Raw genomic sequence first — 13,019 nt, 5'->3', positions numbered from 1 at the left:
AAAAGGACTGGACAGGTAAAATAACTGGACCGTTGAAAGGACTGGACAGGTGAAAGAACTGGACAGGTAAAGTTACATTTCCTTGGGTGGAAAAAATGGTCACAGGAATGGATAGAGAAACTCAGGACAAGTTTCTTCTGTACTCTGGATTACGTCAGTGCTACCGGGATACATCCAGTATGTTTACTTGCATGTGCATATGTGGACTGAGATAAGAACTGTGACAGTGAAAAACATTCATCAGCAGGACACCCTTATCTAGAGTGAATATTATTATACTGCCTGCCATACACTACATTCAGAATGTACGTTCAAAAGTTTGGGGTCACTTGTTTTGAAAGAAAAGCACATTTTTTTTGTCCATTAAAATAACATCAAATTGATCAGAAGTAGGGTGTAGACCTTGTTAATGTTGTAAATGATTATTGTAGCTGGAAATGGCAGATTTTTAATGAAATATCTACATAGGCCTATTGTCAGCAACCATCACCCCTGTGTTCCAATGGCACGTTGTGTTAGCTAATCCAAGTATATCACTTTAAAAGGCTAATTGATCATTAGAAAACCATTTTGCAATTATGTTAGCACAGCTGAAAACTGTTCTGATTAAAGGAGCAATTAAACTGGCCTTCTTTAGTTGAGTATCCGGAGTATCTGCATTTGTGGGTTCGAAGTAACATACAATGACTATTGCTGTGCATTGCTGTCTGGCTAACTGCCACAAGTTCCAAACTGGTCTGAAAGTAAAATACTTTTTAGGATGCGAACACTGTGTAATTATTTTAGTTGAATGCTGAACACTACCCGCAAAATATTTGTTGTCCTATATATTGCATAAAATATGCTTTGGTGTGTTTTACCTCAGATATACACAATACACATGCATTGATAATAAGTTACTGACTGTAAAACTGGAATATATATATATTTTTTTTTAAATACATTTTTTATTTTTGTTTTTTGCTTAGCATCATCCCTCCAATTTCAGCTCAAATAACATAATTTTCTTAACAAAACAGTTTGTGGATATGAAGCAATATGATTCTGTTTTTAAACGTAGACCTACATAAGTTTTATGGCAGTAGGAGGGGTTCTCTTGCTTGTCTTTCTGCGCTTGCTACGTTAGGTGCTGAGCACATGCTCGAACTTGAAGAACTTGAAATACCTGCCTGGTAGCTGTTGCCATAATGTGTCCAATCAAAACCCTGTATGGGGCGTCTTGCGTAGGCCTATTTTCACCAGTTTTCAGAAGGAAGTCCCACGCTTTTGTCGGGTAAGTACATTTCATTCATTTAAACACAGCTCTGTGTGTATTGTATTTATTCAGGCGAAAAATGGTAAGATAAATATTCACACAAATATTGTAAGTTTATTTGAACTTTGCCCGTCATTTTATATGAATTTACGGCGCGTGTGAAATGGGAAATAATATTTATGGTAATGTCCTTACAAGGACTGAAAGAAAGTTTAAAGGCCACTAAATGTGTGTCAAGCTTTGAGATTATACCACGCCTCTCTAACGTGCAAAAAATGACACATTTGTTGATTCAATTAAGTGTCTCCACATTATTTGGTGATTCAATGAACTAACCAGGATATACCTACGCATTGGTTGTTGTGTGGTATACTTCACTACTTGGTTATGGGAAACGTGACGTCATTTGTGATTTTAAAGCGGTAATCCTTATGGTCACGACAACTGGGAACTCGGACAAAAACGAGGTTAGACTGATACTAATCGTGATATCAGGGTTATATTAATTACTAATTTAATTCAAAGGGCATTATTGGCATGGGAAACACATGTTTACATTGCCAGAGTACGTGAAATAGATAATTAACAAAAGTGAATGAATGTCTTATTTTTTTACAGTAAACATTACACTCACAAAAATGTCAAAGGTGTAGAGATATTTCATATGTCATATTATGGCTTTATACCCTGTTGTGACAATGTGCAAATAATTCAAGTACAAAAGGGAAAAAATATGGGTTATATTTACAATGGTGTTGCTTCTTCACTGGTTGCCCTTTTCTTGTGGCGACAAGTCACAGCTAACTGCTGTGATGGCACACGGTGGTATTTCACACAATAGAAATGGGAGTTTATCAAAAAATCGGGTTTGTTTTCGAATTCTTTGTGGGTCTGAGTAATCTGAGGGAAATATGTGCCTCTAATATGGTCATACATTTGGCAGGAGGTTAGGAAGTGCAGCTCAGTTTCCACCTCATTGTGTGGCCAGTGTGCACAGCCTGTCTTCTCTTGAGGTCCAGGTCTGACTACGGCAGCCTCTCTCAATAGCTTATTGCAATGGGAACCGTTTACAGTTTAAGAAACAAACGGAAGCAAACGAAACTGGGAATGATCTACCTGAATTTGTCCAATATAAACTCAAATTTTCATTACCAAGTAAATGACAAAGTAAACAAAACATTTGGAGTAAATGGTTTTTGTTGTGGAATTTGCTTCATGAATACACCCTAGTGATCTTTGCTCAGATAAGTTGGAGGTCTAGGATGATGCCCAAGTTGCTGAGTTGGATGACCGTTCAAAACTATTTTTTCCCAGTCAGTTTCTTTTTCTTCTCCAGCTTCCCTGTTGTCGTGAATACACTATATGTTGCTATATCCATTTTTGGACTAATAAGTCAATGATAAATCAAATCAAATGTATTTATATAGCCTTTCTTACACCAGCTGATATCTCAAAGCGCTGTACACAAACCCAGCCTAAAACCCCAAACAGCAAGCAATGCAGGTGTAGAAGCACAGTGGCTAGGAAAAACTCCCTAGAAAGGCCAGAACCTAGGAAGAAACCTAGAGAGGAACCAGGCTATGAGGGGTGGCCAGTCCTCTTCTGGCTGTGCCTGGTGGAGATTATAACAGAACATGGCCAAGATGTTCAAATGTTCATAAATGACCAGCATGGTCAAATAATAATAATCACAGTAGTTGTCGAGGGTGCAACAAGTCAGCCCCTCAGGAGTAAATGTCAGTTGGCTTTTCATAGCCGATCATTGAGAGCATCTCTACCGCTACTGCTGTCTCTAGAGAGTTGAAAACAGCATGTCTGGAACAGGTAGCACGTCTGGTGAACAGGTCAGGGTTCTATAGCCGCAGGCAGAACAGTTGAAACTGGAGCAGCAGCACGGCCAGGTGGCCTGGGGACAGCAAGGAGTCATCATGCCAGGTAGTCCTGAGGCATGGTCCTAGGGCTAAGGTCCTCCGAGAGAGAAAGAAAGAAAGAAAGAAAGAGAGAGAATTAGAGAGCGCATACTTAAATTCACACAGGACACCGGATAAGACAGGAGAAATACTCCAGATATAACAGACTGACCCTAGCCCCCCGACACATACACTACTGCAGCATAAATACTGGAAGCTGAGACAGGAGGGGTCAGGAGACACTGGCCGCATCCGATGATACCCCCAGACAGGGCCAAACAAGCAGGATATAACCCCACCCACTTTGCCAAAGCACAGCCACCACACCACTAGAAGGATATCTTCAACCACCAACTTACCATCCTGAGACAAGGCCGAGTATAGCCCACAAAGAACTCAACCCACTCACTTGACACACCCCTCCTAGGGACGGCATGGAAGAGCACCAGTAAGCTAGTGACTCAGCCCCTGTAATTAGAGGCAGAGAATCCCAGTGGAGAGAGGGGATCCGGCCAGGCGGAGATAGCAAGGGCGGTTCGTTGCGCCAGTGCCTTTCCGTTCACCTTCACACTCCTGGACAAGACTACACTCAATCATAGGACCTACTGAAGAGATGAGTCTTCAACAAAGTCTTAAAGGTTGAGACCGAGTCTGCATCTCTCACATAGGGTAGGCAGACCATTCCATAAAAATTGAGCTCTATAGTGGAAAGCCCTGCCCCCAGCTGTTTGCTTAGAAATTCTAGGGACAATTAGGAGGCCTGCATCTTGTGACCGTAGCGTACGTGTAGGTATGTACGGCAGGACCAAATCGGAAAGATGGGTAGGAGCAAGCCCATGTAATACTTTGTAGGTTAGCAGTAAAACCTTGGAATCAGCCCTTGCCTTAACAGGAAGCCAGTGTAGGGAGCTAGCACTGGAGTAATATTATCAAATCTTTTGGTTCTAGTCAGGATTCTAGCAGCTGTATTTAGCACTAACTGAAGTTTATTTAGTGCTTTATCCGGGTAGCCGGAAAGTAAAGCATTGCAGTAGTCTACCCTAGAAGTGACAAAAGCATGGATTAATTTTTCTGCATCATTTTTTGGCAAAGTTTCTGATTTTTGCAATGTTACGTAGATGGAAAAAAGCTGTCCTTGAAACAGTCTTGATATGTTCGTCAAAAGCGAGGACAGGGTCCAGAGTAACGCCACGTTCCTTCACAGTTTTATTTGAGATGACTGTACAACCATCAAGATAAATTGTCAGATTCAACAGAAGATTTCTTTGTTTATTGAGACTTAGAACAAGCATCTCTGTTTTGACCGAGTTTAAAAGTAGAACATTTGCAGCCATCCACTTCCTTATGTCTGAAACACAGGCTTCCATCGAGGGCAATTTTTGGGCTTCACCATGTTTCATCAAAATGTACAGCTATGTTTCATCCGCATAACAGTGAAAGTTAACATTATGTTTTCCAATGACATCCCCAAGAGGTAAAATATATATTGAAAACAATAGTGGTCCTAAAACGGAAACTTGAGGAACACTGAAATGTACAGTTGATTTGTCAGAGGACAAACAATCCACAGAGACAAACTGATATCTCTCCGACAGATAAGATCTAAATCAGGCCAGAACTTGTCCGTGTAGACCCATTTAGGTTTCCAATCTCTCCAAAAGAATGTGGTGCTCGATGGTATCAAAAGCAGCACTAAGGTCTAGGAGCACGAGGACAGATACAGAGCCTCGGTCTGACGCCATTAGAAAGTCATTTACCACCTTCACAAGTGCAGTCTCAGTGCTCTGATGGGGTTTAAAACCAGACTGAAGCATTTGTATACATTGTTTGTCTTCAGGAAGGCAGTGAGTTGCTGCGCAACAGCTTTTTCAGAAATTTTGGAGAGGAATGGGAGATTCGATATAGGCCGATAGATTTTATATTTTGTGGGTCAAGGTTTGGCTTTTTCAAAAGAGGCTTTTTTTAGTGAGTTTGGTACACATCCGGTGGATAGAGAGACGTTTATTATGTTCAACATAGGAGGGCCAAGCACAGGAAGCAGCTCTTTCAGTAGTTTAGTTGGAATAGGGTCCAGTATGTAGCTTGAAGGGTTAGAGGCCATGATTATTTTCATCATTGTGTCGATATAGTACTAAAACATTTGAGCGTCTCTCTTGATCCTTGGTCCTGTCAGAGTTGTGCAGACTCAGGACTACTGAGCTTTGGAGGAATACACAGATTTAAAGAGGAGTCCGTAATTTGCTTTCTAATGGTCATGATCTTTTCCTCAAATAAGTTCTTGGATTTCACTGCTGAAGTGAAAGTCATCCTCTCTTGGGGAATGCTGCTTTTTAGTTAGCTTTGCGACAGTATCAATAATACATTTTGGATTGTTCTTATTTTTCTCAATTAAGTTGGAAAAATAGGATGATCGAGCAGCAGTGAGGGCTCTTCGAGGGCTCTACTGTCTTTCCAAGCTAGTCGGAAGACTTCCCGTTTGGTGTGGCGCCATTTCCGTTCCAATTTTCTGGAAGCTTGCTTCAGAGTTCGGGTTTTTTCTGTATACCAGGGGAGCTAGTTTCTTATGACAAGTGTTTTTCGTTTTTAGGGGTGCGACTGCATCTAGGGTATTGCGCAAGGTTAAATTGAGTTCCTCAGTTAGGTGGTTAACTGATTTTTGTCCTCTGACGTCCTTGGGTAGGCAGAGGGAGTCTGGAAGGGCATCAAGGAATCTTTGGGTTGTCTGAGAATTTATAGCACAACTTTTGATGATCCTTTGTTATACCCATTTGATTCTTAAACAATATAAATTATAAATGCCTCATGAGCTTAGTTCAGAGCTCAAAATATAATCTTGTTGTACTCCACTGTTTGTAAACAACATAAATGTAAACTATACATTTCATTTCATGGATGGTCAGTCCTTGCATCCATTACTCTGTCTATGAATTTGAGTGGTTACATTTCTCCAGCCCCATCCCTTAGCTTTTTAGCAAACGGGGATGGGTCAATTTGTAATTGTTTTAATTAAGGATTATTGTTATAATCAATGACCAACTTCCTGTTCCAACAGTGTCAAATGGCTTCAGCATGGCAAAGTGTTCAGTCCATGCACCAGTGGATGTTGGAGAATGGAGGTATTTCAGAATTTGGGTATAGATTTTATGATAGGCCACTGACAATATAGGGGCATACTAGACTTTTTTGTGATTCAGCCCGCAACACAAAATGTCACAGGACTGGATTATCTAGTTGCAATTGATACATGTAGGACATTCACCATCAGCCTCCCTCACACAGTCAACAGATATAAAAATGTACTACATAAAAGGTCAATCCAGCTCCAGTTGTGTACACAGTGCCTAATTTTCTCAATTGCATTTTTTCATATACTGAATGTTATCAGATCTTCAACCTAAACCTATTAGATAAAGGGAACCCAAGTCAACAAATAACAATTACATACTTAGTTAATTTATTTCATTAACAAAGTAATACAGAGCAGAAGAGCAGATACAGAGCAGAATTCATGGTTCCTTCTATTAAGGCAAGTTGTCCAAGTCCTAAAGCAGTAAAGCATCCCCAAACCATCACACTAACACCACCATGCTTGACCGTTGGCATAAGGTTCACCAGGCATATTGGGACCCATGTCGTCCTAAAAGTTATACTTTTGAATCATCTGTCCATAGAGCATTCTTCCAAGAGTCTGATGATCATCCAGGTTCTTCCATGTGATTGTTTTTGGCTAACTCAAGTCAATGTTTTGGATAGCATGACTCCCATTATGTCTGGCGAAAACCAAACACTGCATTCCACAGTAAGAACCTCATACTAACGGTCAAGCATGGTGGTGAAAGTGTCATGGTTTGGGGATGGTTTGCTGCCTCAAGAACCTGGACGACTTGCCTTAATAGAATTAACCGTGAATTCTGCTCTGTATCAGAGAATTCTACATGGGAATGTTAGGCTGCCAGGTCATCAGTCTGTGAGCTGAAGCGCAGCAAGACAATGATCCGAAATACACAATCAAGTATACATTAAAATGCAATGGCCTCGTCGAAGTCCAGACCTAATCCCAATTGAGATGTTGTGGCAGGACTTGAAATGAGCAGTTCATACTTGAAACTCATAAATGTCGCTGAGTTTAAGCGGTTTTGAATGCAAGAGTGGGCCAAAATTCCTCCACAGTGACATGACAGACTGATCAACTACAGGAAGCGTTTGGTTGCAGTCATTAAAGCTAAAGGTGACAACCAGTTAGATTGTAAGGGGACAATTCCTTTTTTACACAAGGGAATTGGGTGTTGCATTGGGTGTTAAGGAAATAAATAAAATACACTACATGGCCAAAAGTATGTGGACACATCGTCGAACATCTCATTCCAAAAACATCGGCATTAATATGGTGTTGATCCCCGTTTGCTGCTAAAACTGCTTCCGCTCTTCTGGCAAGGCTTTCCACTAGATGTTGGAACATTGCAGGGACTTGCTTGCATTCAGCCACAAGAGCTTTAGTGATGTCGGCCAGTGTTGTTGGGCGATTAGACCTGGCTCGAATTCGGTGTTCTAATTCATCCCAAAGATGTTCGATGGGATTGAGGTCAGGTCTCTGTACAGACCAGTCAAGTTCTTCCACACCAATCTCGACAAATCATTTCTGTATGGACCTCGCTTTGTGCATGGGGATATTGGTAGGCCGCCATTGTAAATAATAATTTGTTCTTAACTGACCTGCCTAGTTAAAGGTAAATATTTTTTTATTTTTGTATTGTCAAGAATGTCATTGTATGCCGTAGCGTTAAGATTTCCTTTCACTGGGACTAAAGGGCCTAGCCCGAACCACGAAAAACAGTCCCAGACCATTATTCCTCCTCCACCAAACTTTTGACAGTTGACACTATGCATTCAGGCAGGTACTGTTCTCCTGGCATCTGCCAAACCCTGATTCGTCCGTCGGACTGCCAGATGGTGAAGCGTGGTTCATCACTCCAGAGAACGCATTTCCAGAGTCCAATGGCGGGGGTGCTTTACACTCTCCAGCCAATGCTTGGCATTGTACATGGTGATCTTAGACTTGTGTGCTGCTGCTTGGCCATGGAAACCCATTTCCTGATGAACAGTTCCAACGAACAGTTATTGTGCTGACATTGCTTCCTGAGGCAGTTTGGAACTGAGTGAGTGTCGCAACCGAGGACAGACGATTTTTAGACGCCATGTGCTTCAGCACTCGGCAGTCCAGTGAGCTTTTATGACCTACCACTTCGTAGCTGAGCCGTTGTTGCTCCTAGACGTGTCCACTTCACAATAACAGCACTTACAGTTGACCGGTGTAGCTCTAGCAGGTCAGAAATTTGATGAACTGACTTGTGGGAAAGGTGGCATCCTAAGATGGTGCCATGTTGAATCTCACTGAGCTCTTCAGGACGGGTCATTCTACTGCCAATATTTGTCTATGGAGATTGCATGGCTGTGTGCTCGATTTTATACTCCTGTCAGCAATGGGTGTAGCTGAAACAGCCGACTCCACTAATCTTAAGGAGTGTCCCTATATCTTTGGTCATGTAGTGTAAGTATCAATATTTTTTGTTATCTGTAAACTCAGATTCCCTTTATCTAATATTAGGTCTTGTTTGAAGGTCTGCTAACATTCAGTATAACATTTGTTTAAAAAAAGATATAGAAAATAATGGCACTAATACTAGTACTGCAAATATACTGTGCTGAATGCACTGACTGTAGATAAGATTGTCTGTTAAGTGACTAATATGTAAATGTGTATTGTCTGCCCTGTGTTAGTACTTTCCAGGGTTTCCTGATTTCTATGAAATATGAGCCTGATTTCTATGAAATATGAGCTAGAATTAATGACAATATGAGTTACTTGATTACCATCTTTTGGAAGGAAAACTGTTTTACTGAACAAAAATATAAATGCAACCATGCAACAATTTCTGCTTTTTTCTTTTTTTTTTTTTTACTGAGTTACAGTTCATATAAGTAAATCAATCAATTGAAATCAATTCATTAGGTCTTAACCTATGGATTTTGCAGGGGCACAACCATGTGGCACCCACAGTGGAGGCAGGCCCAGCCAATCAGAATGAGTTTTTCCCCACAAAAGGGCTTTGTTACTTACAGAATTACTCCTCAGTTTCATCAGCTGTCCGGGTGGCTGGTCTCAAGAGGATCCGGCAGATGAAGAATCCGAATGTGGAAATCCTGGGATGGCATGGTTTTACGTGGTCTGCGTTTGTGAGACTGTTTGGGCGTACTGCCAAATTCTCTGAAATTACGATAGAGACGGCTTATGCTCAATTTGAGACATTTGTGGCAGTGTGTTGTGTGACAAAACTGCACATATTAGCGGCCTTTTATTGTCCCCAGCACCTGTGTAACGATCATGCTGTTTAATCAGCTTCTTGATATGCCACACATGTCAGCTGGATGGATTATCTTGGTAAAGGAGAAATGCTCACAAACATGGATAAGCTTTTAGTGCATATGGAACATTTCTGGGATCTTTTATTTCAGCTCATGAAACATGGGACCAACACTTTACATGTTGCGTTTATATTTTTGTTCAGTATAAAAAAAACAGCTTTTCTGTGTTTTGAATGTTGTGGGCGTACGCTAAGAACAGAATGGTGTGAGCGATTGCCGGTCATTAAAAATATTAACGGCATGTAGCTGCTCATTGTCCAGCTCAGCTAATGTGCCATCTTGACTATATATATATATATATATAATAGCAAGCATTTTTGAAAAGGTCTGTTTGAGATACAACTTTGAGGTGGGGTTTTGGAAGTGGTTTTTTTGTAATACTTTGGCCACATACGAATACAGGACGAGTCAACAACATTAATTGGGAATGAGTTAACAGAATATTAACATTTTAAAAGTGAGATGAATACAGGTGGCTACCTTGTTTACCTCCAGATAAGAGGACAGATCCATGGTTACTGGTCTACTCCCCCATGCCAGTGGCTTCTATATTCCTCCTCTATCTCGGTGTGGTCTGGGCTGGGCCCAAGCTGATGAAACACAGGCAACCTGTTGACCTCAAGGCTGTGCTCATTGTCTACAACTTCGCCATGGTCTGCCTGTCTGTCTACATGTTCCACGAGGTGTGCTCCAACTCCCATCAAAATTTGTGGATTTCTCTTTAAATTTGTTTGTGTGTGTTCAGCAGCCATAGAAATGGGCCTAATTTATGTTTTATTATGAAATGTTTCACCTGACCAATAAAGGTTTTTATGTTGCAGTTCTTGGTCACGTCCATGCTGTCTAACTACAGTTACTTGTGTCAACCTGTGGATTACAGCACTAGCCCACTGGCGATGAGGGTAAGAGTGCATCTGAATAGTCCCTACTGTACACAAACCGTTGAACCTCTCACATAGTTCACCTAACTTGCAAATGCCCCCAAATAGTACACATATCTATTCCATCTCTGAAGACTGTCCCAAAGCCCTGGCCATAACAGTGGATAACTCTCTCTGTCTGTTTGTTTCACCAGATGGCCAAAGCATGCTGGTGGTTTTTCTTCTCCAAGGTCATAGAATTGGCTGACACGGTAAAACACATTGAAAATCAAGGTTATATTCATTAGGTACCAAACGGAAGAAAACAAAGTGAAATGGAGACTACTTGTCCAGGAAACGCTAATTTTTGTGTTCTGTTGCAAAACGTTTTCCTACGGCGTGCATTAATCAATATGACCCAGGATTGTCAGACTCATGTGAAACATTGGAGATCCATTTCAAACCCATTCCAAACTCTCCATTCACAGGTGTTTTTCATCCTGAGGAAGAAAAACAGTCAGCTGACCTTCCTGCATGTCTATCACCATGGCACCATGATCTTCAACTGGTGGGCAGGGGCGAAGTACCTGGCTGGAGGCCAATGTAAGTCTAGCAGTACGAAGACCAGGAAACTCTGTATCCTATTCGTTAATGCCATATATATTTTTAACATTTATTTTAACTTTATTTAACTAGGCAAGTCAGTTAGGAACAAATTCTTATTTTCAATGATGGCCTAGGAACAGTGGGTTAACTGACTTGTTCAGGGGCAGAACTACAGATTTGTACCTTGTCAGCTCGGGAGTTTGAACTTGCAACCTTCCGGTTACTAGTCCAACGCTCTAACCACGCTCTAATTAAGATGTTTTATCAACTCTGTTGGGACTACTCAACACCTGGTAGGCACCTGCTAGACTTACAAATAGACATTCATTGTCAGTCGCTCTGAATAAGAGTGTCGGCTAAATTACTCAAATATAAATATAAATTGATTTATGGGGTCCTAGCAAATTGTCCATACCATTCATGATGCTGTGCAACAGATAGTTGAGATGTTTTGTGTTCCTCTCTCTCCTAGCGTTCTGCATCGGCCTTCTCAACACCTTCGTCCACACTGTAATGTACTCCTACTACGGACTGGCTGCTCTTGGGCCTCACATGCAGAAGTACTTATGGTGGAAACGCTATCTGACGTCACTTCAGCTGGTGAGTGGCTCTATCTACAGCTCTGCAGACATCTAGTGAGGTTTAAGAAAAAGGGGATACATCTGGGTTTTGTGAATTTGTTGGCTACTATAGAAGCTTAGAGTATTAAGGGATTAAGACCTGGATTCAATCAGTTCAGTGTTAACCCACCATAACCAACAACTGCATAGCCTATTATTGCTTTTGTTCAGGATGATGTCGGAGTTGTAACTGTGTTAGAGTAGTCAAATTGGTGAGCGGTTGCTCTTGTGGTCATTGTCAAGAAACCACACCCATCCTTAAATCCCACCGGCGTTAATAGTTCACAACAAGAACGTGTAGACTATATAGAAACTATGACACTCAAAGTGAAAACCATTTAAACGATCGGCTAAGGAATTATATCAGCCCAGTTGAGGTGTAGATTACATCACACATTTCAGTGTTCGATTTTGTAACACATTGGATTTCTACTAATGCCACATGGTGCATCCAATGGCAATGACCGCGGTAACACTTGGAGACGATTGTGGATTTGACAGCTCCACCACGGTTCCACCTCCGACGGAACCTATACAAAAGCAATAATAGGCTATGCAATTGTCGGTTATAACTGATTGAATCTAGGCCTTACGTGTGGTAGAAAACAGATCGTGAATATGAACGAAGATATCTAAGGTTGTTCTTAAACGATGTTCTCCTGACGGTGGTTTCAGCTCCAGTTTGTCCTGCTGACAACTCACACAGGCTACAACCTCTTCACTGAGTGTGACTTCCCAGACTCCATGAATGCCTATGTGTTTTTCTACTGTGTCAGCCTCATCCTACTCTTCAGCAACTTCTACTATCAAAGCTACCTCAGCAGGAAGAGCAAGAAGACGTGAAGGATATGGCCGTGACCCCACTCTCCGAGGGTGTCTCAGGGCGAGTTGGGATATGCAAAGAGAAACGCATTTCCAATTGAATAGGACAAATATAAGCACCTACCAAATTATGTATTTATTATCATTATTATATTCATAATCACTGTCTTACTGTACCTGAATTCAATTCACTGTCAATTTAAACATTTTACAAAAACATTATCTGCATATTTATTTGTGAAGCCTCCTACAATATTTCCTATGGCAGCATTTTGCAAACTTGGTCCTGGGGAACCCCGAGAAGTGCATTTATTTTTTATTTTTGTCCAAGCACTACACAGCTGATTCAAATAATCAAAGCTTGATAATGAGTTGATTTTCTTTTTTTAGGGCAAAACCAAAATATGCACCCAGGGTGTCCATTGAGTTTGGAAAACCCAGTCTTTAACTGGCTGTGAACCTATGGAGAGAACAGTCATCATAAATTGTCTCAATACCACTGCATTCCTTTTCATAATGTTAC

The 13,019-nt window shown here is 41.1% G+C and overlaps 1 protein-coding gene across 1 annotated transcript; it reads left to right on the top strand.

The window, feature by feature from the left end:
• Positions 1 to 1,181: 1,181 nt before the first annotated feature.
• On the top strand, positions 1,182 to 12,713 carry LOC135524736 (very long chain fatty acid elongase 4-like). The gene is made up of 8 exons (XM_064952520.1): positions 1,182 to 1,273; positions 6,218 to 6,281; positions 10,084 to 10,271; positions 10,410 to 10,490; positions 10,664 to 10,720; positions 10,937 to 11,051; positions 11,527 to 11,654; positions 12,350 to 12,713. The coding sequence occupies exons 2-8, from the start codon at positions 6,224 to 6,226 to the stop codon at positions 12,515 to 12,517; spliced, it is 795 nt and encodes a 264-aa protein (XP_064808592.1). The 5' UTR covers positions 1,182 to 1,273; positions 6,218 to 6,223; the 3' UTR covers positions 12,518 to 12,713.
• Positions 12,714 to 13,019: the final 306 nt, after the last annotated feature.

Source organism: Oncorhynchus masou, chromosome 31 (genome assembly GCF_036934945.1).
Source record: "Oncorhynchus masou masou isolate Uvic2021 chromosome 31, UVic_Omas_1.1, whole genome shotgun sequence".
In the NCBI taxonomy this organism is placed as follows: domain Eukaryota; kingdom Metazoa; phylum Chordata; class Actinopteri; order Salmoniformes; family Salmonidae; genus Oncorhynchus; species Oncorhynchus masou.
This window is presented reverse-complemented; position numbering and strand designations above follow the sequence as displayed.

Coding starts and splice junctions, on each gene's coding strand:
- LOC135524736 (XM_064952520.1), top strand. CDS start 6,224: ATGGCTTCAGCATGGCAAAGTGTTCAGTCCATGCACCAGTGGATGTTG. Junction 10,272..10,409: donor CTGTCTACATGTTCCACGAG/GTGTGCTCCAAC, acceptor TTTATGTTGCAG/TTCTTGGTCACGTCCATGCT. Junction 11,655..12,349: donor ATCTGACGTCACTTCAGCTG/GTGAGTGGCTCT, acceptor CGGTGGTTTCAG/CTCCAGTTTGTCCTGCTGAC.